General features: G+C 59.5%; 1 protein-coding gene across 4 annotated transcripts; it reads left to right on the top strand.

Annotated features, from left to right (window-relative positions):
* Nucleotides 1-654: 654 nt before the first annotated feature.
* Nucleotides 655-26,059, top strand: TANGO2 (transport and golgi organization 2 homolog). 4 transcript variants are annotated; one of them, XM_004275992.4, is made up of 9 exons: nt 655-702; nt 8,932-9,029; nt 14,895-14,983; nt 18,912-19,031; nt 19,425-19,539; nt 20,492-20,562; nt 22,764-22,917; nt 23,289-23,393; nt 23,883-26,059. In XM_004275992.4, exons 2-9 carry the CDS (start codon nt 8,974-8,976, stop codon nt 24,001-24,003), a joined length of 831 nt encoding a protein of 276 aa, XP_004276040.1. In that variant the 5' UTR covers nt 655-702; nt 8,932-8,973; the 3' UTR covers nt 24,004-26,059. The 4 variants fall into 4 exon arrangements, with proteins under 4 accessions (XP_004276040.1, XP_049554197.1, XP_049554196.1 ...); XM_049698240.1 differs by lacking the exons at nt 655-702; nt 8,932-9,029 and adding exons at nt 9,037-11,663; nt 11,750-13,640; XM_049698239.1 differs by lacking the exons at nt 655-702; nt 8,932-9,029 and adding an exon at nt 9,037-13,640.
* The last annotated feature ends 911 nt before the right edge of the window (nt 26,060-26,970 follow it).

The raw sequence follows: 26,970 nt of genomic DNA, 5'->3' as shown, positions 1-26,970 counted from the left end.
AAGCCCTGGGCCTCTGACTCCCCACTTTCTCTGCACTCAGACCCCAGACACAGCCCAGAGGCAAATGTGCGCAGGGAGCCCAGTGAACGACTCTGTCCTCTTGCAAGGGCCCGGGTCAGTGCCCCTTCCCAGCCTCTTGCTCACTTGTAACCCGGTGCAGATCGAGCCGGCAGCCCTTCATCCTGGGGCCGGCCCTGCAGAACAGCCTCGAGGTGGGTTAAAGGCTGCAGTGGCCGGTCCAGGGTCTGTCCTGAGTTTGGCAGGGATGTCAGGGGTTAGGGGTGCAATGAGGAAGATGGCCAGTTCAGAGGCATGGAGGGGGCAAGCAGGGCCCCACCAGTGAGCATCCCCGCAGAGCCTCCAGCAGGGCCCAGTGCAGCGCGGGACGCTGGGCGGGCAGGTGACATGTCCTCGAGGGCAGGGCCCAGGGCCGGTGTCTGAACCAGACGAGCTGCGAAGGCTGCAGGGGTCACGAGGCGCAGCCGGGCGCTTGGCGCAGCCCCGGGGGCGGGGCGCCGGGAGGTGCAGCCCGGAGCGATGGTACGCGCAGCCAACTGTGCTCCGGCTCGCGGCGCACCGCCCCGCCCCTAGCCACGCTGCCCATTGGGAGCGCGCAGACTGTGTGGGGGCGGGGCCTGGGCGGTGGCGGCGGCGCGCGGGCGCAGCACCCGGAAGTCGGCGGCGGCGGCGGCGGCGGAGGCGGTGAGTACGCGGTGGACTACGGGCGGCGGGTGGCCGGCTGCGTTCCCCGCGGTGCTCGGGGCTCGGAGTCGGGAAGCGGGTCTCGGGAAGTGGGGCGCGGAGTCGGAAGCGGCCGTACAGCCCGCCCTGCCTCAGTTTCCCCTTCTCGAGGCGGTGAATGCAAATCCAGCGGCCGGTCCGGGGAGACCAAGCCAACCCCGGCCGAAGGAGCGTTCCTCCCATTCCTGGAAGGCGTCTCCAGTGTCCCCGCCTGGGTGGGGCGTGGGCCCCGCAGGCAGGGCCGGTGTCCCTCGGTGGGGCATACTGGCCGGCCGGGAGCTGCGCGGTCACCGCGGGGCGAGGGTGGGTGGGCTACGCGGCTGACGGCCCCAGAGCCCTGAGTCACGCTGCTCCCTCCCTGCGCCCTGCTGCGGGTGACAGCTGATGTCTCTCCGGGGAGGCAGCAAGTGCCAGGTCATCTGTGCGTCTGGACACGGTCTTCCTGGGGTGGCTCAGTACTCAGACCTTCCCCCCAGGGCGTCAGGGGAGGGGACTGGTCAGGGCTGCACGCTGGGCAAGGCCTTGTAGCCTCTGGGCTTTAAGATGCCTTCCCGCCCAGCAGCTACCATGCTCGCCTCTGGGCCACAGATTTGACGTGGGCCTTCTGGCCTTGGACCGGTCCCTGAGGCTCAAGCCGCCGTCTGTCCTCCACTGGGGATGTCACATGGTCAGCCAGGCCTGCCGCTGCCATCCTGCTGCGGACCTGCCCACTGATGTTTTGCTGTTGCTGTTTCCATGCGGCAGCTGTGCAGTAATGGTGCTGTATGGGGCTCCTGCAGCTGGTAGTTCTTGGGAATCGCTTTTTGCTGCTTGTTCCTTAGTCTTCTGGGCACCCTTTAACGGCAAGTATTTGTTGGCCAGATACCGTTCACAGCAAAGAAAACTCAGGCTGAGGGCCAATGGTGTTCCCAAGGTCAGTAAGAGCCAGGGTTGGCCTCTCCTCCTGAGCCCCTCTCCCAAGAACCTTCCTGTGTCGGGTGACCTTTCGTGTGGGGTGGGGCTGCAGGAGGGTGGCTGTGTTGGCAGGTGGACACAGCAGAGCTTCTGTTCCCCCCTTTCCAGGTTCCCAGGGCTCCCAGTGGGTGGAGCATGTTGCCCTGGTGCTCCCACCCCCTTGGACCCCTGACCATTCACTTCAAAAGCATGTGTCCTGCAGTCCTGTGGCTGTGTGTTACTGGTGTGTCTGCAGAATGTAGGCCCCTCAGACCAGGCCACTAGCTGTCAGCTCTGCCCTGCTGCCCAGCCCCTGAGCCGTATTACTGCCTCACGCTTTCTTTGTGTTTTCATTTCTGGGCTGTCACTTTGATCATGTTTACCCTGGGTGTAGTCACATGTGGTGTTGTGGGGACTTATTCCTGTGCTGGCTGCTGCTCTAGAAGGCGCCTCCCAGTCCCACTTGCCTGTCCGTGGATGCTGCTGCTTCTGAGGATGTCAGTAGCCCAGGGCAGGGAGGTAGGCGGGCTGCTACAAATAGGGCCACACTCGTCACTGACAACCCAGATGTGTGAGGACTGGGTCCATCCTTTGGCAACATGTCAGCCGGTGTTGAGGACAGTTTGTTGGTCTGGACCTCGGGGTTTGGTGATGGGCTCTGAGAGAATGAGGTCACCCCTGGACCACTGAGTTCCCTTTTCAGGGTATTGATGAAGCCTTTTTTTTTTTTTCCCTCTCAACTTTTTTTTTTAGGTTGCAGAAATAATGGATACACGCTTAAAAGTAAAGAGGCCAGCCCCCACCTCCTGGTACTCAGGGCGGCTCTGCTGGGTCTTCAGGACCATGCCTACTATAAGTATTTGCTTCCACCCTCTTTCAAGGGGCTGGTGGGAATGCCCCCTTCCTCCCCTATTAACCATGTGAGCTATAGGGGCCGCCATAAGGCCGGGCTGGCCCCCGCCTTGTGGGGAAGCTGTTCCTGCCAGGAGGGGCCGGGGTGCGGAGCATCCAGAGCTCGCCGTGGCTCACTGTATCCCTCATCTGTGTTGCCCTTTTGAACCTTGAAGGGACAATGATACTTGGTATGAGGCTGAATTAGTGCTCCTAAGACATCTTGAAGATCTCAGGAAAGAGTGTCGCCATAGAAAATGTGTCATGGTGAAATGCTACTTATCAGCCAGATGACAGAGCGTAGATTGTGGAGTTCTAGGTCGTGGGCGGGGAGGAGGGCGTGGTGTTTGGGGGGTGGCGGCGGGCTGCTTGGAATGATTAGGATGGCAGGGCTTTCTCAGCGAAGGCTCCGAACAGCGACAATGTCTTCCCATGTGTTTACCTCCTCTGCTGGCAGCCTGGGGGGACGTCACACGTCACTTGTAAAGAGCAGCTCCTGCTGTCCTGCTCTGCCCTGTGCAGGGTGGGTGGGGTGCCCAGCTCCTCTGCTCAAGGGCAGATGGACAGGCTGGCTAGCCTTGACCGCGTTCCTCCACATGTGTGCGGTGCTGGGCATAAGGAGTGGGGCCGCCAACTCTAGGGCTCCGTCACCCCCTGCCCAGAGCCCTAAGGAACAGCCAGAGGAGACTGATTGCTGGGGCGCGGGGCCTCACTGTCCCGCTGGCCCAGGCCCCCTTGTTCCTGCTTGCTCGCACGCGTCCCTGCGTTCCTCGCTGCCTCTGGCCAGCGTGCTCCCCTGTCTGACAGAGGGAAGTGCTCCCCGAGGGCACAGGCCCCCACCCCACCCGGCGGTCACCTGAGTGTGTGGGTCCTTGTGCAGAACTCAGGGCAGCCTGGCCGCTCCATCCTGTTCTGAGGAGCTCTGAGCTGGGACTGGATCCGCCTTGCCCGGTCTCCCGAGAATTGCTCTTCCTGCCTCGCCCCTCAGTGCCCCCCACCCAGAGTAGCAACTCAAAGCCAGCGGGGAAGGAGGGCAGGGTCTGTCCATGTTCTCCTCATGGGCAGCTTTCCAGGTGGATGATCCTGTTTTCCCTACCGGAAGTGTGCAGCGTCCAGCTCCAGGGATGGTGCAGAGTGAGCCCAGCATGCAGCCGCCATCCAGATCAGGGTGTGGACACCGTCACTAGCACCCAGACGCTCCCTGCAGGCCCCCATTGTCCCCTGGCCAGGTGGCCTGCCCTGCTTCTGTACCCACGCATGAGTCTTGCTTCTTCCTTGCCTCGTAAGCACCGAGTGGTGTGCTCTGGTGGGTGGGGTCCCGCTCTGCCCCATGCTGCTCAGGCAGGTGGGCACCGCTGTGGGCAGACAGCCTGGCTTCCAGCTCCAGGCTGTGGACTTCCTCGTCTGTGTCACTTCATGGACACGGGTGCCCCACGGGTGCCCTGATCAGTCGGAGTTTTAGAAGCTTCTGTGAAAAGCCAAGAGGGAGACTCACCTTCCAGATACCACAGCATGTGCTGAAGCTCAGGGGCTGAGGGGCCGAGTGGTGGGGTGTCCAGGGCGTGGCCCAGGTGGTGGCAGACAGCATGCCCGTCTGCTGGGAAGCATGGGGGTCCGTGGCTCACACCTCCCACATAGGCAGACCCTGGACACATCCTAGAACAAAGCCCAAACGCAACCATGCACGGAAATCAAGAGAAAGGGGCTCTTGCTTTGGGATGAGGAGGGCAAGAGCCATGCAGTACAAGTGGGGGGACTTGCTGTGGAAGGACAGATGGGTTCCAATGGAGGCAGCACAGGCAGAGGGATGGGCCACCCCACCCCAATGCCACCGCACTGTGGGACAGAGGCCCTGGATCCTGGCACGGTGTGCCAGTGGCTGCTGGGGGATGCCAGCAGACCACCTGAGCATCTCCTGCCACTGTGGTGAGGGTGGGGGGAGCAGTGGCGGGTACCCTCGTGCTGGACGCCCCTGCGCCAGACATTGGAGGGAGTCGGCCAGGCATGCTCATCTAAGAGCGTCACCCCCGCCCAGTGATTCCGCCTCCTGGGTGTCTGCCTGGGAGACAGGAAGGCACCTGTCGGGAAGGTCCTCAGCCTGTTTGTAGAACGTTCGTGCCGGGCCCTGCTGTGTTGCTCTGCATGAGTGGAAGCTGGATGGCAAGAGTGGATAGAAGGCACACGTGCCCTGGGCAGCAGCAGGCAGGTGGGGGACGCCGCTACCCCGGGCGTGGGCGAACTGCACGGCCAGGTGGCAAGAAGACAGGGTGGCGGGGTCCTTGCATGTGATGGAGCATACATCTGTGGAGTACGTGGAGCCATGGGCAGGGGCCTTCCTTCGGGGCCTTGCAGTGAGCACAAAATGACATGCCCCCCAACCCTAGTGGTGACAAAGATGGCTTCTCTCTGCCACCAGGCCCAGGGACCCACTGCCACGCCACGTGGGCACCCCGGGCATTTGTCAGGATGTTCGGCCATCTCACAGCCTGCATGCTCCGGTCCCGGGAGGCCCCCTCAAGACTGCTGCCCATGAGGCTTCCCCTCAGCCCAGGCCACCGTCTGGGGTCTTCCTTCCGTGGGGGCCCGTCTGAGGCCTGGCTGCACCCCTGTATGCAAGGCAGTTGTAAGGCAGCCCCCCAGTGAGATACACATGGGCACAGTGATTCCAGGACTGTGGCCAGGACAGAGCCGGTTGCCCCACTGTGAGCTTTCCTGGGGGCTGCTCGCACCTGGGGAGGGTCAGCAGGGATGCTCAGGGGCACGCTGGCTTCCGAGCATTTCCATGACATGGCTGGAGCAGCTCGTTTGTGTGCCAGGGGGTGCAGATGGGCAGGTCCAATGCCCGGGGCATCCTGAGAGCATGTACAGGGGTCAGGAGACCCCACGTGTGCCCACACTATCACCCCGAGTGCAGCCAGCAGGCACCCCCATCCCCCAGAGCCCCCGTGTGGCCTCTGGCACCACCTGAACTCTTGGTGAGAGAGGAGCCTGCCCAGGATGTGCCCGACCTGGGAAGTGGGTCCCCATCTGTCCCTCCCCTGCCCCGTGGCACTGGGGCCTGGCCTCCTCCAGGTCAGTGTGTCACCTGCCCCATCGGGTGGGGGCCCTGCCCGCCTGGCCTGGGTCCCCCACTGCCATCCTGCTTGCCATGGGGCCAAGCGAGGGGGAGGGAGGGAGCCCCCTCACCTGCAGAGGGCAGGCGTGTGGCATCCGACTGCCATCCGCACACCTGGCAGGGTGTGTGCGTCACCTTAGCGGCCTCCACACCCGTTGGGCCGGCACTGCTTCCTGTATCACTTGAAGCCGCAGGCTTTGCCCACCTCCAGGCGGCGTCCTCCCTGTGGTCGCTGAGGCCCGTGGGTGAAACTCCTCATCAGGCCCCAGGACCTTCCTGCCCACCTCTGCCTCTGCCTCTGCCTCTGGCCACCCGGCCCTCATGGCGGCCCCAGCAGCCAAAGAGCTCTGACGGCGTGTGGACACCCCGGGCTCCAGGTGGAGACAGGCGGGGCGGGGATGGCATTAGAAAGCCGGCGTGCTTCTGCCCCGGTCGACCCCCCTTCCTTGGCACCTGCCAGCCCAGGTGCTCTTCAGGGTGACTTCCTCCTGACAGGCTTAGGTGTCACCTGGTGAGGAGGAGCGCTGAGTTTACCTGGAGCAGTGGGACCTGTTGAACTGCTCCCCCCACCTCACCTTCCCACTCCATGGCCTTGGAAGCCTTGGGAGCGGAGGGGAGCGTTTCCCAGCAGCGGAGCGCCCCAGGCAGGATACCCCAGTTAGTGCCCCGCTGCAGTGCAGTGGTGGGACAGCAGTGGTGTGTCCGGGGCTTGCTCTGGGAGCCCCGAAAGTCACAGGGGTGTCAGGGAGGATTCGCCAGGCCCCGAAGAGGGTGTTGGAGTTCGGCCTGGGTGGGGGCAGGATGGGAGAAGGGCCCTGCACCCACAGGACCTGCGAAGGAGGGTGGTGGGGGTGGTGGGAGTGAAGCGGGAAGGGGAGGGGCCAGTTGGCAGCGGGCCTGGCTCGAGTGGGGGGTGAGGGATTGGAGAGAAAGGCAGTTCCTGATGGTCTCCTCCCCAGGGGCTGGCTTTCCTCTGGTCCTTCCCTCCCAATGACCGCGTCTTCACTCTTCACTGAGGCCGCAGCCCTGGGTTCCGCGCCCACACTTCTGGCAGCAAGCTGCCCGGAGACCTCTCGGCAGCCTTCCTCTGACCACGGAGCCCTTCTTGCCACCACCTTCTGGAGGGCTTGTCTGCCACCCACCTGGGCCAGCTAGGGTGGCAGGGTGCTGCAGCCGAGTTGGGGGGCTCTGCATCTGGCCTGTGAGCAGCGGTGGCCGGCGACCTCACCCAGTGCCAGTCATGCAGCCTGGGCTGGGCGTGGGGGGGATGGCAGGCATGCTGGCCTCCTTTGACGGCCCAGAGTAGTGTGTTCCTGGTGAGGCAGCCCCCTGTCCTGGAGGGGCCGGGGTAGGTGGGATCTCAGCAGGGCTTCTCCCATTGACCTCGGCCAGCCTGGTTGCCACAGATGACACCTTGCCTGGAGCATCCTTGTGTCTGGGAGAGACCAGCCCCCTCAGGGTGGGGGACCTGTGTCTTCTGTGCTGGACTCCGGTCACGTGGCAGGTGCTGGGAGCCCCGCCAGCTACACGGGACGGGTGGGATGACCCGGCCCTGTGACGCCCAGGGTGCTTCCCATCACCCTGCACTGCGTTCTGGGTGGTTCTCATTCTCTGTGCCTAATCTGCTCCAACATTGCCTGCCAAGTTTTAAGTCGTACTTCCTGGGGCTTCTGTTTCTAAAGGGTCTTTCTGGTGCTGGGTGGACCCCCCGTTTACTCTTTATCATGTCCTTTCCCTGCAGATATTCCTGAGCTCCTTTCTCCTGCACTCAGTGGCTGGTTTTTGGGACGTGTGGGGACTGCTGCTGGTTCTTGCTGTGGTGCTTTGTTTTATGTGGTTCTTTCTATTGTACTGCTTTTTGTTCTCGAAATTATTTGTGAGACTTCTCGGAAGTCTGTGATGAAGAGGAAAACTTTGGTTTGCCTGGTGCCCAGGGGCACTGCCAGTGCAAGCACCCATCAGACCAAGTCCCTGGACCCCCGGTGTGGCCTAGCTCTGCACATGGAGCTTCTCATGGACCACCCCCACTTCTGTGCGCCTCCCCTGCGGTCCTGGTGTGGCTGTGGATACAACCCCCCCACCCTAGGTCCCTGTCCTGGGGCGGCTCTGGGCCGTGTCTTCTGTCTCCCTCACCCCTGAGGCCACCAGAGCCCGGTTTGCCCCATGGGCCAGTGCCCTGAGGCAGGAGCCGCTGCTGTACTCTGCTCTCTTTCCTCTCTGGGTTCCTGTGTTCTCTGAGATGTTGGCTAAATCCTGCACCACCTTGTCAGCTCTTGGTTGCTTTTAATATTTTTCACCTTCTTTCAAGCGTTTGAAGTTGCTTTTACCAGGGAGGTTGCTCCCAACAGTCTGCCTACTAGTATTGGGATCATCAGGCACTCCTGGGATGATGGCCACCAGTGGACACTACCAGGCCGCCCTGGCGGGAACCCAGCCTGTTCCCATCACCTTGGGGAACCCTTCTGCACAGGGCCCTTCGGCATCAGCACTGCATGTGGCCCAGCGTCCCTGGTGGGGGGGCAGCGGCTGGCAGCCCATCTCACATGGTGCATGTCCCCTAGCGCCCCAGGCTGCTGGAGATGGTGCTTGTCACAGCGGCAGCGCCTCAACTGCACAGCCACAAAAATTGGTCCTCTGAGGCTGTCACCACATCTGTGCCTGGAGGAACACAGGGCTGAATCCTGGGGGCTGACAGGGAAAATAGTGGGGTGAACCCTGACCCTGCCACCCGCGCCAGCCAGACCAGTGAGCACGAGTGAGAGGAGGGTGGGATGCCCGAAGGCCTTGTGCGCTGGGCAGCTACTGCATGGCTCTGAGCCACGGTTGTGTCTGTGGTGCTGGCCTTGGGCTCCAGCCCCTCCTCGGCTTCTCTTTGCATGGTGGCCAGAGCCACCACGCCCGCCCACCCACCATGCGATGCTGGCATGGCTTTGAAGCCGGGGTCAGTGTGGTGGGAACATCCTCCTGTGAATCCCAAGGTGGGAAGTGTTCCATTTCAGACCCCAGAACCAGAAGCAATTGCCAACAATCCAGGGCCAACGAGGTCACAGGCGTCAGGGGAATGTCTGACCAGTGCCCAGGAGCGTGTTTACAGGGATGGGCGAGTGTCAGGGCAGCCGACACGCGGTCTCCTCGTCCAGCGAGGGTCTGGGTGTTGTGAGCCTGTTCCATTTGGGCAAGGGAGCTTTGCAGGTTTGGGAGGCAATTCTGTCGTCTGCCATTTACTCAACTCATTTTTCCTTCTCCCGCAGACCTCGTTACCCCGTGTGAGCCAAGCCACCCCTTGGGGACCCATGTGCATCATCTTCTTTAAGTTCGATCCTCGCCCCGTTTCCAAAAATGCGTACAGGTAACCCCCTCGTGCTGCGTCTGCTATCCTGCTCGGCCTTGGGAACACGCCATACTCAGTGCCTGTTTGGGCTCCATGTGCGGGGTCGGGGGCAGAGGCCAGGCCTTGGGACACACTGCCCGGGCCCTGCCCTGCCCTCTCCCACAGTGGCCACTCAGTGTGGGCAGGGACCCTGAGTCGATGTGCAGAGATGCTAAGACTGAGCCGCTGAAGGTGGCCATGTGGGCAGGATGGGGGAATGACGTGGGTACAGCACAGCCCTGCACCTCTGACTGGGGATCAGGTGGCAACAGAACAGTGGCAGGGAGCGAGTCCTGGCTTGTGGGGCTGGAGCCTGTGGCCAGTGAGCAGTCTGGGTGGTGAGGGCAGAGTGCGGGGGGTGGGTCAGGGAAGCTGGGGGACCAGCTGGAGGAGGCAGGCGGCTGAGGCCAGGGAGCGGCCACACGGTCTGGTTTCCTCTCCTCCCCATGACCCCTGGCTCTGGACGGCGCCCCTCCATTCCCCGGCACCCTGGTGGGAATCCACCGACATTTATCCACATGGAGAATGAGGCTGGGATGTGACCCTCAATCACAGATGAGCCACTAGTGCGACTGCCTAAGAAGTTTACATCATCTCAAGATCTGGAACATTTCAACTGGCTTCTGGGATTCCGTGCTACCTGATGTGTGGCTGAAGTAACTCATTCCAGGCTGGGGAATGGGGAGAAAGGGGTGCCCAGTGTCCCCTTCCTGCAGGGGAGTGGGCAGCAGGGCCATGCTGGGGGCCGGGAGTTGGCCCTGAACAGCCCCCGACAGAGCATGCCGTGTGAGTCGGGGTACAGCCAGGGGACAGAACCCTGGAGCAGTGATTCGAGCAGGGAATGTCTAACTCGTGGAAATATAAACTGTTGTGAGATCGGGGTGCCCGAGGCAGAGCCTGTCCTTCATCCTTGGGCTGAGACCCAGACCTTGTTGGGGGCACAGCCGTGGCATACCGGGCGGCCGGGAGCTCTCTGGGCACTTGCTGGAAGTCTGCCCGCTCTGCTCACACTGGCTGCTGTCGGGCGTTTGTTGCTGGGGAAGCTGCACCCAGAGCCTGGGAGAGAAGCCTCTCCCCCTGCAGCGTCCCTCCAGCGCCCTCTGACAGAACTGGACCTGCAGCCACTGCAGAGCCCCCAGGAAGGGCGGGAGTGGGGCTGAGGCAACAGGTGGATGGATCACTGGCGCTGTCGCCTCCTGCGCTGAGAGTGGCACTCCTTCCTCCTGACAAGTGAGGACACGCGGCCTGATGGCCACCGAGTCCATGGCTGCCTTGGTTCTTACTCACGGATTCAGCCAAGCCCTGAGGTCACCCCTGTTCTCCTGGGAGGGAGAAGGAACGGAAGGGACAGGGAGGGGAGCCTGCGTCCTGCCACGACCTGCCTCTGACAGCTCCAGGGCTGGGACTCGGTCTCAGCATTGATCTCAAATGTTGTCCTAGCCTGATGGCGCTGGAGGTTGAGAGGGACTTCTGGCTCCGGGGTGGGCAGCTCTCACGTGTGATGTGGGACTAGGATGGGAGGAGTGGGGGTGGGGCTGCTGTGGGAGGGACACTGCAGCAGGGCCGTGAGGAGAGCCTGGTGAGCTGACCCTGGGCCCATCGGAGACCAAGGAGGGGCCCCCAGCTCCTGGAGTGGGGGGGGCAGGCTCAGAGCCAGGAGGCCTGGATGTCCTCACCTGGGCTCCCTCCCACCTAAGCTGTCACTGCCCTGGCTGGCAATGCAGCAGCTTCTACCCCCACCCCAGTGCCCATCACTGAGTTCACTGCCGGCCCCCCACCCAGTGATGTCAGGAGAAGATTTGTACTTTGTGTGTGTTTGTGGTTAAGTATACATGACATAAATTTACCTTTTTTTTTTTTTTTTTTGCCGTACGCGGGCCTCTCACTGCTGTGGCCTCTCCCGTTGCGGAGCACAGGCTCCGGACGTGCAGCCTCAGCGGCCATGGCTCACGGGCCCAGCTGCTCCGCGGCACATGGGATCTTCCTGGACTGGGGCACGAACCCGTGTCCCCTGCATCGGCTGGCAGACTCTCAACCACTGCGCCACCAGGGAAGCCCAAATTTACCATTTTTAATCGCAGGGCTCAGCGGCATTAAGCATTCACACTGTCATGTAACCGTCACCAGAACTTCCTCATCTTCCCAAACTGACACTCTGTCCTCAACAAACACTGACTCCCATCCCCCTCCCCAGCCCCTGGCACCCACCCTCCTTCTTTTTGTCTCTATGACCTTGGCTCTTCTAAGCCCCTCATGGAAGTAGCATCATATGTTTTCTTTTTGTGTCTGGCTTTTTTTCACTCAACATAATGTCCTCAAGGTTCATCCACATTGTAACATGTGTCAGGATTTCCTTCCTTTTTAAGGCTGAATAATGTTCCTTTGTGTGGATGGACTACGTTTTGCGTCGGCGTCCATCCTGTCAGTGGACACCTGTACTGTTCCCGCTTCTCGGCTGCTGTGGACATTAGTGTACAAGTACCTGTCCCAGCCCTCCTTTCAGTCCTTTTGGGTATATACCCAGAATCAGAAAATCCTGGATCACACGGAACCGCCAAGTTGATTTCCTCGTGTGTCTTCTGATGGCTGTGCCAGAGGCTCCCTGCAGCGTTGGTCCGTGTCCTCATGTTGGGTGGTGGAGTGGGTCTTTGTGGCGCTTCGTCGTCATGCATCATTGAGACTAGGTCCTCTCCCCACAGCCGGAAAGGCCAAGACCCAGGGCCGCCGTCCACTTGGACACCGCTGCCCACAAAGCCTGTCCGGGGCCTGGGACCCACACAGTCCCCTGCTCCGGCACCTTCGACATCACACCTGTTTTCACCTGTGTTTGTGAGCTAAGGTCACCCGTGTCAGTAATGCTCCAGGGTCAGCTGATTGCAGAGGACTCTTCCATCTGGGTCTGTGGCCATCCCTGCCGTGTGTAAGCATTGATCTACACAGATCACCTCTGCCCTGAAGGACAGAGTGGGACATCCTCACTCTGATCCTGTGGGCGGTGCCGCTCCTGGCTTTGTCCTTTCCAGTCTCACGGGAACCTGTTTTCTGGCCTCCCTAGAATTAGTTCCTGAAAGATGAGGCCAGCCCTGCCAGCCCCACCGTGCCTGTGGGGTTCTTGAAGCCTCTCTCCCCTCCTTGGGCTGCAGCCGATTTAGAGCGTGTGTCCTGTGGGCTATTCAGCCAAGTGCCCTCGTGGGTGTGGGAAGGGAGGGGAGACAGCCCAGTGTGGCCGGGAGTACATGTGAACTGCCTCTGCAGAGCAGCTCCAGGCCTGATGTTGGGCTGGGCCGTGACTGTCATGGACCCCTCATCTGCACCCCACCCCCATGTCACCAGCCCACTGCCCTCCATATTGGGGCGCCCATCCCTCCAGACGTGGCAGCCCTCCCCCATCATATCCCACTGCCATGTCCCCCCAGACACTGCCCAGCATGATCCTCCAGGCGCCCTTGGGTTTGACCTGCCTTCCAGGCTGCATACCTGCCCACCCACAGGTGCTGCGCCCTCCTGGGGTCGCCCCTGGGGGGTCCCGGCCTCTGCACCGCACCCCCCATCACACCTGAGGTTGCCCAGCACTTGGAACCTCCATATTTTGCCGACACGATGAAAGTTCCAAATCAGGGGACCCCGAGTTCATGGAATGGGGATGTCCTGGGTGGGCCTGACCTCATCGGGGTGGCCTGCAGAGGGACCAGCCCCTCCTCAGGGAGTAAGCTGCTGCCCTTGGAGGGGCCCGTGGCCAGAGCTTGAGGGCAGCCTCCAGGAGGCGAGTGACCTCGGCGGCGCACGGCAGGCGAGACCAGGGCCCCCAGTCACATGGCTTCAAGAAACTGACCCCTGCAACAGCGGAGACGCCGCCGACCAGCACCTGTGTCACCCCGGGGCTGAGCACCTGGCCGAGATGATGGGTGGGCGTTGCTTTAAGCTGCCGCATTTGTGTAGATGTTTGGCTGCATAGAAGACCAGCATACTCCCGTCAGTATGGTGCTGTCATGGCTGTCACGTCACCACCCTCTTTGTCAAAATGTCATTTAGACCCACAGGTTGATGCTTTTACTGGCTCCACCTGGAGTGACTGCTGGGTCAGCTGTTGCCCTTTGGGGTGGCTTCCATGGAGGTCATCACTACTGGACACTTCACTGGACCCTGGCCTGTGCACCCATCACTGCTGCCAAACTCCCCCCGGCGGTGTGCAGACCCCTCCCGACTGTGCCCAGACCCACCCCTCAAATGGTGACAGACCCTTTCCATGACTGTGCCCAGTGGGACTCGGAAGTGAGGAGTGAGGGGCTTCCTCTCGCTTGGAGCCTCCACGTGGTACCATCATGCCCACCAGCAGTTCGGCTAAACAGTGACTCTGATGAAAGCAACCCAGCGCTTCAGGCTCCTAGCGATTAGCAAACATCTCGCTTCTTGTCTACAAATGGGCAGTTGGAGTAAGAGGACAGAGGCACTGCTCTTTCGCTTTGTTCTTTTCCCTAAGTTTTCCTTTCTGGAGTCTTCACAAGAATGGGAACCAGAAGCCACGGCACCGGCCTGGTTCGGGCTCAGCCTCCTGTCCCCTGCGACTGCAGGGGTCAGGCGAGCGGGCAGGTGAGGGGCGCTGGGCACCTGAAGGAGGACGCTTGATCCTGGCACAGGAGCCACTGCACCCTCTGGGGGGCCCAGGCCCCGCAGCCAAGTCTCCCCATGCGGGGAGGGGGGGCATTGCGCTGTCCTTCTCCTGACTGCTGGTTAGTCAGCTTCTGCCAGGATGGGTCCCGGACTGGGTCCCAGGGGGACAGGGCAGACATGGCAAGGGGCCATGGGGTCCAGGTCAGGGCCTGGCAGCTGGAGCTGCAGAGGATCCTTCTGTGAGCGGCTGCAGCTTGTGTCAGGGACAGTGAACCCCCCGCCCCCTGCACCTGAACCTGGTGCAGCCCTAGAGCCAGCTGTGTGGAGGGACAGCCAGGTCACAGGCTAGACAGGCATCCTGAGGGTGGTGAGGCTTCCAGGGTGGTCCCTGGCAGTGCCAGCGCCTGTGGCCGAGGTGACGTGGGAGGCACAAGTCGGGGGTGACACGTGCACACAGGTGAGAGACTTCCAGGGCCCTGGGGTGCCAGCACTGGTTTTGCCTTCAACTTTGTGAGTGTCTTTGTTAATTCACATTTTACCACAAGCCAATATTCATGAAATCAATGAGTCGATGCAAACAGTACTTCTGAAGACTTCTGAGGATCTGACCCCTGACTCAGCGAACTTGGTTTCAGACCCACTGTGGCCCCAGGTGCCGTGCCCGCCTGCGGTGCTTGGAGGGTCCTTCGGTGGCCACTCTTAGACCCCGGGGTCTTCGGGACCCTGTGGGGTGACCCTGCCCACTCAGTCGCCGTCTGTGTTCATAGTTATTTTAAATGGCAGAGCTGACCGAAAACTTCGTTTTCTTACCTCAAAACCAGGGCCCTGAAAACATCGATGTCTTTGCTAATTGCCAAAGAAATACTTGTTTGATTCATAATACAAAACACTAGTGAAACACAGAAAAGTCCTCACTCGCTCCCTCCCAAAGACACCCCAAAGCGCGGGATGGAGCAGCCCTTGGAGTCCCTGAGCGCTGGTGGGAGGCTTACAGGGTGTCCCTCAGGGGAGGGACCGAAAGGCAGGAAGACACGCCCGCCCAGCGCCCTGTTCCGGGTGGCGGAGCCAGCAGGGCTGAGCCGGCAGCCACCCATCTCCTCCTCCCAGCGGGTTCCCGTCCTCTCTGGGACTTGCCCAGGTTGCTGCCTACCAAGGTGCTTTGTCTTGGTAACGAGAGGAAACACGTGACTCTTCCACATTCACGCGAGACCCTCAGCCGTGCTCTCTCCTCAGGCTCATCCTGGCCGCCAACAGGGACGAGTTCTACCACCGGCCTTCCAGGGCTGCAGACTTCTGGGGGAACAACAACGAGGTCCTCAGCGGTGAGTGTCCCCGCTGTCCACCCAGCACTGTCCACTCAGCTTCACGTGCCCGGATCCCCGGGGGAAGCAGCTGGAAGGTGGGGGTTGTATTTGGATCCACCATCCGCTGCGGTTGGTCTCGTGTGAGGCATGATTTCAGACTGGTCACCTCGGAGCATCATGGTTATGCGTGCACGCGTGTATGTGTACATGCATGTGTATGTGCATGTGATTCTGTTAGACACATGCACCCCTTGCCCCAGGGAGAGTGGCCTGAGTTTGGGGAGCAGAGGCCCGGCTGGCAGGGCTGGGGGAGCCGATGGGGAGCCCATGGGGTGGAGTGGAGGTGACCGCACCCTGCCTGCCCTGCCGGTGGCTCCCTTGGAGGGAGCAGCTCCTATTCCTGCAGGCAGGGGCCACTCGGAGGACGTGCAGACAGTGTCGGCCGGGCCAGGGACCCTCTGCCTGCGGAGCCTGGAAGCTCGTCTGGAGCATCCACGAAGGCCTCCAGTGTGGACTGGGGTCGGGCAGTGGTGCTGCGTGGGAGGAGGATGGGAGTGGGGAGACCAAAGTGGGGGTCTGAAAGGAGGTGGGGAGAGCTGTGAGCGGGGCCCTCAGGGTGGGAGTGCAGGAGGGTGGGAGTGCAGGAGGATGAGGCTGGGTCTCGGCCTCACCAGAAGCTGCTCAGGAGACCTTGGATACCTGCTTGCTCGGGAGTGCGGGGTGGGGCTGGCGGGGAGGCCCCCGCTGCCTGACCTCTGGGCACAGCGGTCATGTGTGTGGGGACTTCAGCCAGGCTGGCCATGGCTCCCCCAGAGGTCCAGTGGCAGGCCTGCTGGGCCACGGGAGGGGGTCCTAGGGGAGCCTGTGGGCATGGCCAGGACCATCCTGGGCTAGGACGGAACAAAGGGATCGTGGGGAGAGGGCAGGCCGTGTGTGTCACTGCTGCAGGGCACGCATGGGAGGCTGAAGTGGGGGCTGCTCAGGACGGGTGAGGTGAAGGGTGAGGAGCTGATCCTTCGGGAGAGAGGCAGGAGGCACTGCTGGGGCACTTTGTCGATGAAGACATGGAGGCTCAGACGAAGGGTGAGCCTGCCTGGGCCCCTTGGCTGTCCTGGCCCCTGGGCTCCACGCTTCCTCCCTGCTCAGTGCCCATCCCGCTGGGGAGCCCCAGCCACTCAAGTCCTTCACCCTTTGCAGTGGTTTGGAGGCGGCCCCTGGCGCGTTGATACGCGTCCTGCCAAGCGGGAGGGTGGCCCTGCTGCACCGCAGTGCTGGGTGGGCCCGTGGCCACCACGCCTGGCTCAGGCCTGGGAGACCCCAAGGTCCACCCCCTCCCTCTGTCTGGCGTCGCCCAGCGTGCACAGAATTGTAGCAGCAGCGTCAGCATTGCTGGGGACTTGTTAGGCGTTCAGGAACCTCTGGGTTCTGTTTCTTCAAGTCCTCCGTCTCCTGCTGTCTCTCCTCAGCCCCCCCAATCACACGTGTGTCAGTTTATCTGAAGTGATCAGTGCCCTTCGGTTATGCTTGGTTCACTTAAAAGCCCTCTGTTGTCCCTGCTCCTTTTTAGGTGGTTTCTATCGCCATATCCTTTACTCACGTTCACTAACCTTTTCTTCTTTAGTGTCTAACCTGCTTCTAATCCCATTCTGCATATTTTTCATCTCACACACTGTAGTTTTTATCTCCAGAAATTCCACCGTGGTATCTTCCTTGTCTGGACTGTGTTGTTTGGCCAGATGTGGAAGCTTCATTCACTTTCTAGTTGTTGGTTTGTCAGAGGCCTCTGTGCTCTGGATGTGGATCCTTTGCTGGATAATTGTGTCACTGTCTCATTTTCTTCATGATGTCCTTTGGTGAGCAGAATATTTTATTTTAATGAAGTGCTGTTTATCTTCTGTTTTGTGACTTGTTCTTTTTGTGTTTTACCCACAAAGTCTTTGCCTATCGTGAGGTCGTAAAGATATTTTCCTCTGTGTGCTTCTGGAAGCCTCCTGATTTGGGTTTATGCTTAGGTCTGTGATGTATCTCAAATTAAACTTTGCGTGCGGTGCAAAGCAGGGACTGAGCCACGCCCACCTCTCCGGCTGTCCCCACAGCACCAACCAGTGGGCCTCCTCTGGCCTGTGCATGACTACGGCAAACTGGCTGAAAGTCAGTTGATCACATCCGTGTGGGGCCGTTGTGGACTCTTGTGTCCCACTGACATGGCTCGGGTGCTGCAGCCTCTGAGCAAGTCTGGGAACCAGCTGAGGTGAGCCCTGTGGCTTTGCTGCTTGTTGGGACTGCTGTGGACGTCCTGAACTTCAGGGCCAGCTTATGAATTTCTATAAACACCAGCCCACAGGGTCTTCACTGGGATCATGTCACCCTCTTGGTCATTTGGGGGGAACTGTCATCCTTTTTCTGTTTTGTTTTATTATTTTTTTATTGAAGTACAATTGATTTACAAGTTTGTCTTAATTTCTGCTGTTCAGCACAGTGATTCAGTTATATATACATATGTGTATATTCTTTTCCATTATGGTTCATTATAGGATATTGAATATAGTTCCCTGTGCTGTACGGTAGGACCTTGTTGTTTATCCATCCTATATGTAATAGTTTGTATCTGCTAATCCCAAACTCCCACTCCATCCCTCCCCTCCCCCCCCTTGGCATCCACAAGTCTGTTCTCTATGTCTAATGAGTCTGTTTCATAGATATGTTCATTTGTGTCATATTTCAGATGACACATACAAGTGATATCATATTATATTTGTCTTTCTCTTTCTGACTTATTTTACTTAGTACAATAATTTCCATCCATGTTGCTGCAAATGACATTATTTTATTGTTTTTTTTATAGCTGAGTAATATTCCATTGTATATATGTACTACGTCTTCTTTATCCATTCATCTGTCAGTGGACATTTAGGTGGTTTCTATGTCGTGGCCATTGTGAATAGTGCTGCTATGAACATTGGGGTGCATATATCTTTTCGAATTAGTTTTCTCTGGGTATACGCCTAGGAGTGTGATTGCAGGATCATATGGTAGCTCTATTTTTAGTTTTTTCAGGAACCTCCATACTGTTCTTCACGGTGGCTTCACCAATTTACATTCCCACCAACAGTGTAGGAGGCTCTCTTTTCTCCATACTCTGGGAGAACTGTCCTCTTAACCATGTGAGCTTCCCGGGCAAGGAACAAGACTCCTCCTTTAACTAGGTCTGCCTGACGTCCATCCCTCAGCACACACGTCTTTCCTGTAACGTTTTCCTAAGTGTTTTGAAAATCTTTCAGTGCTGTTGTAAATGATTAATTGAATTTTCATTTTCCAGTTCTTGCCAAGTATTCACTTACTCCAGTAGGTTTTTTTTGTAGATCCTTTTGGATCTTCTTCACATACGATTCTATCTTGTACAAATAAGGACAGTTTTGCTTCTTTCAGATCTTTGCAGCTTTTAGTTCTTCTACTATTATAACTTATTACTGTTATAATAATAATATGTTAATGACTTAGCTATTTTCACTCCAGTTGTCAAGTGAAATGCCCCTCTGGCCTGGGAAGACACTCTCCTGGGGCTGTAGTGGCCTTGCTGGCCCTGCGGCGGGGACCACGGTTATGGAGGGTTGCAGCCTGCGGGGCTCCTAGTGAAGGGCCTGCCGAGGGCTGGGTCCTGCCTAGGGAGGACAGCCAGTGTCCCTATACCTGATCGGGATGCGGGGCTGGGGCCTGGCGCGATTTCTGCGATGGAGCTGGTGCTGTGCCCCCAGCCTGATGCTCACCCAGGCACCAGGATGTGTTGTGCAGGGGCCGGGGGTTCCCAGGGGCATCAGGTGTTGTCCCGGGAGAGGGTCTCTCCCACATACCCATGGTCCCCAGGGGCTGCCTCAGACTGCGGTGTTCCAGCCCCCGTTTCACCACAAGGGCTGCTGGGCTGGTGGTGACACTGTTGTTGCCGCAGGGCTGGACATGGAGGAAGGCAAGGAAGGCGGCACGTGGCTGGGCATCAACACGCGGGGCAAGCTGGCGGCACTTACCAACTACCTGCAGCCACGGCTGGACCGGGACGCCCGGGGCCGAGGTACGGGGCGGGGGGCGGGGCTTCCTGGGCACCTGGAGGGATGGGAGGAGTGACGAAAGGAGGGGCCCTGAAGCCCCCTGGCTGGCAACGCCGGGAGCCACCCTCGGCCTGGCCATATGGCTCCCACTTGTGGCCATGGCATGGCTCCCGACTGCCGTGTTGTCACTGCCCATCTGGTGGACATATACTGTCCCCACTGAAGACGTTTCCCCTCGTGCTGGACTTCCACGTCAGGGCACAACAGGAAAAATTTTCAAAATCAGAGTTCTTGGTGCCGACCTCCTTGGCTGCCGGGTCGCTGAGGTGTGGCCGTCCCGTGGGGGACCGTCAGTCTCCCCAGGAGAGGGGCTCAGTCCTACCGCCCCGGCCATGGGTGTGTGTCCCCTGATGCAGGTGAACTCGTGGCTCAGTTTCTGACCTCAGACATGGATAGCTTGTCCTACCTGAAGAAGGTCTCCGCAGAGGGCCACCTGTACAACGGCTTCAACCTCATAGCGGCCGACCTAAGGTGGGTCTACCGGCTGGGGACGCAGCCCCCAGGCGCCGCACAGGGCCGGGTTGCAGGCTTGGCAGGCAGCGGGAGCCGGGGCATCTGTGGCAGCCTCTCTGGGGACATTACACCTGGTGGGCTCAGGGAGCGTCCCAAGGGCCGAGCCCCTCCCAGATCCACTGTCCTGGGGACTCAGGGATCCAAGCTGGGGCAGTGTGAGGGCCGCCAGCTCCTGCTGTGGGAGCTGGAGTAGGGCCGGGGGTGCACGCGGGCCAGATCGGCCCCTCCGTCTCGTCTCCTCCCCGCTTCTGTGGCTGAGGAGCCCGTTTTTGAGCCATACCTCACTTGCCCTGTGGTCTGGTGGCAGAGGTGCCCCGGTGGAGAAGGCGGTGCAGGCACAGCTGGGTACAGAGACCCCGGGCCCCATGGTGGTCGGGCACTGCCGAGTGCTGGGCAGAGTGGGTGGCAAGGCTCACGTCGGGTTCTGCAAGGGGCTCGGCAGACGGCTCCTGGGGCAATGATGCTGTCCATGCCACCCATGGGCCCTGTCGCCAGAGGATATGGTGGCCGGGAGCTTTCTCCCCCCGGGGTGGGGCAGACCAGCTGGGAGCAGGGCAGGAGCAGGGGCAGAGGGGCCTGTCCTAGAGGCGGGAGGAGCAGGTCCCCCAGGGAGGTGCAGGCCCTCGAGTCTAGGGCGCCTGCGCTGGCTGTGAGATTCAGGAGTCAGGTTGCTGGGACTCTGCAGGAGGCTGGGGCCACGTGGGGAAGTGGCAGTTGGGGTGTGGCCAGGCCCATGTTGGCACACACAGAGATGCTGGGCAGGGTGGGGGGCAGATAGCTCAGCAACAGCGGTGCCTGCACGGATGGTGCCACCCGAATGCTGGGGCCCGGCCTGTGGGGCTTGCCAGGCAGCGAGGGTTGGGGACGCCCTGTGGCTCCTGTCTGACCCTGTCTCCCCTCTGGTCCGCAGCACAGAGAAGGGAGATGTCATTTGCTACTATGGAAACCGGGGGGAGCGTGAGCCTGTTGCCCTGGCACCAGGTGAGGCTGCTCTGGCGGGTGGCACAGGGTGGGGCTGCTCCTGTGGGGACCCCAGTACTTTCAGGGACCGGGTCCCTGCTGATTTCCCTCCTGGTGCTGTTTTTCGGCCGTTCGTGTACCTTGTGCCCAGTAGTGGCCATGGCCTCACCCGGTCCACATGAGGCTGCACACAGGTTAGGTTGCCTTCCCCCTGTACCGAGTCCCTGGCTGTCTGGAGAGAATTGGAAGCTAAAAGGCACAAAAGGACGCAGAGACCTTCCCCCGCAATTCTGTGGCCTTTGTGGAAGCATCTGGAAACCACCCCATGATGCCCTCAACTGTGACTAGAGATGCTTCTTTTCTGCTAAATTGCTGCTTAGAAGGAATTCTTTTGAACTCCATCCTATTTCATCCCTGAGCCAGCCGCGCCTGATCCATGTCCCTTAAAAAAATAAATAACAGCTCCATTGAGACATAACCGCGTGTCATACAGTTCACTCATTAGAGTGTGCCTTCAGGTGTTTTACTCTATCTACAAAGTGGTGCAACCATCACCAAAATCTAACTCCAGAACATTTTCATCACCTCACCAAGAAACCACACCCACTGGCACTGTCCCCGGCCCCTAGAAACCACTAGTCTCCTTTCTGTCTCTGTGGATTTGCCTATCCTGCACATTTTACATAAACAGATGCAGACAATATGTGGCCTTTTGTGTCTGGTTTCTTTCCCTTTGTGTAATGTTTTCAAGGTTCATCCATGCTGTAGCGTGAGTGAGGGCTCCATTCCTTTTTATGGCTGAATAATATTCCATCGTGTGGATTTTCTGCCTTTTGTTTATCCATCATCCACTGAAGGACACTTGGTTGTATCCACCTTTTGGCTATTGTGGAAAATGCTGCTGTGAACGTTTGTTATGTTTTTGTGGGGAAACGTTTTCATTTCTCTTGTGTGTGGACCTAGGAGTGGAGTTGCTGGATCATAAGGTAACCATTTAACCTTTTGAGGAATTGCCAGACTGTTTTCCAAAGCAGCTGTACCATTTTATTTTCCCAGAAGCAACTTATGAGGTTCCAGTCTCTCCCCATCCTCGCCAAGACTTGTCACTGTCTGACTTTTTGATCGCAGCTGTTCTGGGGTATGGTGCGGTCTCACTGTGGCCTTGATTTGCATTTCCCTGATGGTTAATGACGTTGAGCAGCTTTTCATGTGCTTGTTGGTCATTTGTGTATCTTGTTTGGAGAAATGTCTATTCAAGTCCTATGCTTGTTTTTAAATTGGGTTGTCTTTTTGTTATTGAATTGTAAGAATTGTTTTATATATTCTAAATACAAGTCTCTCATCAGTTACATGATTTGCAAATATTTTCTCCCATCCTGTGGGTTTTTCCCCTTTCTCGTTGGTCTCTTTTGAAGTACATCATTTTAAATTTTGATGAAGTCCAGTTTTATGGGGGTTTTTTGTTGTTGCTCATGCTTTTGGTGTCACATCTAGGAAGTCATTTCCTAATCTGAGGTTGTGTAGCTTTTCCCCTATTTGGTTTTAGCTCTCATGTTCAGGTCTTTGAGACGTTTTCAATGGACTCTTGTGTGTGGTGCGCAGTGGGGGTCCTGCTCTGTTCTTTGCATGTGGCTGCCAGGTGCCTGATGGATACAGTGTGGTGATGCCGTGGCTGGCGGTGTGACTATGGGCCCCACAGTGCCAAGTGGCAGTAGTCGTGTCAGAGTTGGCCCAGAGTCCGGTAGCAGCAGAGGGTAGTGGCTCTCTGTCCTTGGTGCATCTTTTCAGGCCGCATGGCTCTGGGTTGGCTGCCCCTGCTGCCTCTTTTGAGAAGAGGCTCTGGGGGCCTTTCCACCTTGAGACTGGGACTCTTCTTGAGAACTTGTCCTGAGAAACTTGCTCTAAGCCCCTACAGCGCCCCCAGCCAGGGACCTGGCCTACGCCTCGGGCCGGCCAAGGTCAGCGGGCTCCCTGACCCCGGCTGACCCCGGTGGGCCGCCTCCTGGCCTCAGGCTGTGGTGCTCCCAGCCTTGACCTTCTCAGGTGGACCCCCACGTCGGGCTCCCCCACTTATGGACGGACCTTCCTCTGCTGTTGATTCTGATCACCCACCCCCAAGGCCTGGCGAGTTCCTGGATGCATGTAGAGAAGGGGCGGGTGGGTGGAGTTCCAGCCAGAGTCCCCCCCACCTCCCACGCTGGCCGAGCCAACCCCTCCTGCAGGGACCTACGGGCTAAGCAACGCGCTGCTGGAGACGCCCTGGAGGAAGCTGTGCTTCGGAAAGCGGCTCTTCCTGGAGGCCGTGGAGCGGGCCCAGGCGCTCCCCAAGGACGCCCTGGCCGCCCAGCTTCTGGACGTGCTCAACAACGAAGAGGCGTGAGTGCTGTGCCACACACACACACACACACACACACACGCCCCCCCCCCCCCCAGCTCTGAGAGGTGGCTACTGTCCTTCCACAGGGCCTGCACGGCTCTGACCGGACAGAGCCCATGAGCTCGTGTCCCTGGGCCTTGGGAAGCTCCTGGTGGCCCCAGCACAGGGACTGGCCCCCACAATGGAGCCCTGAGTTAAAGGCTAGATGGAGGTTCGAGGCCTTGACCTGGAAAGTGCCCGGAACAACCCTTGTGGTTCCCCCAGCCCCTCTCTGAGGCTGGTGGGCTCCTCAGGCGCTGCAGGGCTGTGGCTGAGCGTTGGCGGGGATAGGTTTGGGGCGGCCAGTGGTGACCCCTCCTCTGTCCTTCAGGCAGCTGCCAGACCCAGCCATTGAGGACCAGGGCAGGGAGTACGTGCAGCCCATACTTAGCAAGTACGCAGCTGTGTGTGTGCGCTGCCCGGACTACGGCACCAGGTACGACGGATGGGCCGCTGGTGCGCCCTCCTGTCCCTGGAGGAGCCCATCTTCCCCAGCTCCTCCCCACCTCCACCCTGTCTAGAAGCCATTGCAGGTGTCTAGGCAGTCCCCGGTGGTGGTGCTGGGAGCCCTGGGGGTTCCGAGCAGGGAGGTGCCTGGTCAGCCCAGGGCCTACCCTGCTGAGAGTGGTGGGCGATCAGGGCTCATGCTGCAGAGGGTGGGCAGGGCGGCCTGGGGGTGTTTCAGAGGGGAGGTGATAGGACTTGTGGGCAGGGGCCTGCAGGACCTGCGGCTCAAGGCCCTGATGCCTCACAGGGGACCCTCTGCTCGCCGAGACAGAGGCTGCTGCTCTTTGTGACCCATCTCGAGCCAGGCCAGTGCCCAGCAAGGCCCCTCGCACCTCTGGTCTGATCCATTTGGGGCTCTGACTGGCGTGCAGGGGTCCAGGGGCAGCGGGCTGAACGCAGGCCCCATGCTCTCTTTCAGAACCAACACGGTCATCCTTGTGGATGCAGATGGGCACGTGACCTTCACAGAGCGAAGCATGCTGGGCACGGACCCCTCTTGCTGGGAGACCAGCACCCACGAGTTCAGGCTGCAGAGCTAACCCCCACCCGGGTGTGGCCGGGGCTCCCGGGAGGCCCTGTCACAGGTACTGCCTGTGACTCGGCCAGCGTCCCCCAGGGCCAGAGCCCTCTGATGTCTGTGAACTGTTTGCATCCCCATGTCAAGCTCGGGGTCCAGCCTTATGACAGAGGCCCATGGCCAGGTGTACGGCAGGCCCAGGTGTGCTGTGCCTCCCCCGGCCCATGCACAGAAGCTCACACAAGGCACACGTGACACCCATCATGCATGCGCGCACACGTTACAGGCAGTAGACGTGTACACACGTGCTCAGACACACACACGCTCCAGGCATGCACCCCCCATGCGAGCCAGACACGCAGAGCTGTGCCTCTCAACACCCACACGTGCTTCTGGCCAGTGAGTCTTGCTGTGATCCCAACAACAAGAGTGGATGTCTGTTTCAAAGCGGCCCCTCCTCTCCTGGGCGTAGCCAGTTCCTGACCACCAGCCCTGCTCTTGGAGAGGACACAGGCCACATTTGAATGAGGAAAACCTCCTCCATAGCAGAGGCACAGGCCGCTGGGTGGGTCCGGTGGTTCTGTGGGTGCCGAGGGGTCCTGTGCACGGAGCTATCCTGTGAGGGAGCATCCATATGCAATGGGCCGCCTCAGCAGGCTCTCAGGCCTCCACCTGTGCAGGGGGATCATGGGTTCCGGGCAGGCCCATCTCAGGGAGGGGACACAGTTGCCCCTGCCATTTCCCTTCTCCTAGGGAGTTAAACTTCATAATAAGACTCTGTACTTAAATGTGAGACGCTGATAATAAAACTCTGAGGCCGTGGTGAGCCAGTGCATTCCAGGCCCTTGACTCTGTGACAGGATGACCAGAGCTGCTGTCCGGGAGCCCCCAGGAGCTCCTGGGGCCCAGACCCCGGTGCAGGGCTCTTCCACATTTCCCTTTTGCTCATGGCCTCCTGAGCACTGTGACGGAAGCCAGGAGTTCATCCGGGTGCAGGTGGGAGCCCCGGGGAGCCGTGCACACGGGCTGGACCGTGGAGGCCAGGGGATGGCAGGAAGGGCTGGGCTTCAGGTAACAGAGCAGGTGGAGTCTGTCCTACCCCAGGGCCCTTGTTTTGGGCAAGCACCTGGAGCTCCTGTCCCCAGCTGGGGCCGGGCATTCGGGGGTCCTGTGTCCAATGCTGACACTCAGGCTTCCCTCCGCCTCGGCGGTCGACCCAACTTGGTCTTCTCAGTGCAGTGACAGATCGGGTGGGCTGTAGACCTTGATTGGGCCCAACCTGCCTCTCCATCCCTTCTCCCTTCCTGCTCACCACCCCACAGCCAGGCATGAAGGGGCTCCCAGTATGATGCAGCTTGTGCCCCCCACCCACGTGTCCAGCTGAGCCATGGCTAGCCAGGCTCCCAGCCCCGGCACTGCCAACACCCTCTGTCTGCTTTAGCAGGCCACCCCGCACCATGGAATGGACCAGGTCCCCACACCAGCGCCTGTCCTGGCCAGGCAGGTCTGCCCTCGTGGGGCGCCGCTGAACTGGGTACAAAGCCATCTGAAGAGCCTTTCAGATGTTTGCCGCTGCCCCAGGGACGGGCCTGCACAGGAAAAGCTTCCCCACACTTGTCATGGTCCCCTCTGCCCCTGCCTGCCCTGGGCTCCCTGGCAGCTTGGAGCCCCTGAGGAAGGGGCAGCCCAAGACTTGTTTCTATTGTTATGGGCTGAGTTGTGTGCCCTCCAAAAGATATGTTGGACCCCAGCAACCAATACCTCAGAATGTGATCTTGTTAGGGTCTTTCCACAGGTAATCAATCAAATGGGATCGTTAGGGTGGCCCTAATCCAATATGAGTGGTGTCCTTATAAAAAGGGGGAAACGTGGACACAGGGACAGACAGGCACCCAGGCAGACGTCTGTGAAGACTGGAGCTGGGCTGCCTCACGCCAAGGAACCCCAGAAGCTGGGAGAGAGGCCGGGACACGTCCTCCCCTGGAGCCCTCAGAGGGAGCAGGGCCCTGTGACACCCTGCTCTCAGACGTCCAGCCTCCAGAACTGTGAGAATAAATTTCTGTTGTTTAAGCCCCTCACTTGTCGTACTTTGTTATGGCAGCCCAAGCAAGATTAAAATATTGTGACCTTGCTTTACACACAAGGAAACTGAGGCTTGGGGAGACACAGTAACAGCCCCTCAGTCCCCAGGTGGGTGGGGAGGCAGAGCCACGAGGCCAGGAGGGAAGAGGATGAGGGCGAGGTGGTCCTCAGGGTCCTGCCACACCTGGCTCACCCTGCTGCCTGGCACCCCTGCCTTCGCCTCACTTGCCCTGGCTCTTGCCACTGCTCCTGCTCCAGGGCCTTTGCTCTCGCTGTCCCCTCTGCCTGAAGGGCTCCTTCCCCAGACACCCAAACCGCACTCCCCCTCGTGTCCCACAGGTCTTTGCTGAAGTCCCGGGCAGTCGACCTGTCTAAGGCAGTCTTCCCTCCCTTGGTCCCTGCTCTGCATTGCTCTGTAACAGAAAGCGCTGTCTGATGTGCTGTGCATTTTGATTGACTGTTTCTTCTGTGTCTTCCTGTCGGAACAAGAGCTCCAGGAAGTCGGGACCTTTCCTCTCTTGTCTACCCCTGTATCCTGATGCCCAGGCCAGGTAGATGTTAGAGCTGAGGATGACAGTGCTGGCCCTTCCCAGGCCCCATTGGCTCAGGCCAGTGTCTGGAAGTGAGGTCGGTGCTGTAGGTAGGTTTGGGACCCTGGGAAGCTGTCTCCTAGAATTGCTTTTGACATGCCCAGAAAGGCCTCTGTACTTGTCACCAGATGCATCTGATCCCTGAGTCCCCAACATGGGTCTCTTCTCCTGGGCAGAGACTCTGCCCCTTCCCAGATGAGCTGCTTCTGTTCTCCGGCTCCAGGATAGCCAAGCGGAGGTGTGCAGGCACAGAGGCTGGAGGCGTGGAGCTGAGCGAGGCAGAGGCATGTCTACGAGCACACATGGCCAGCCTAGGG

This window comes from Orcinus orca, chromosome 15, assembly GCF_937001465.1.
Source record: "Orcinus orca chromosome 15, mOrcOrc1.1, whole genome shotgun sequence".
Taxonomy (NCBI): Eukaryota; Metazoa; Chordata; class Mammalia; order Artiodactyla; family Delphinidae; genus Orcinus; species Orcinus orca.
Note: the sequence above shows the minus strand (reverse complement) of the source record. Positions and strands in the feature narration are given on the sequence as shown.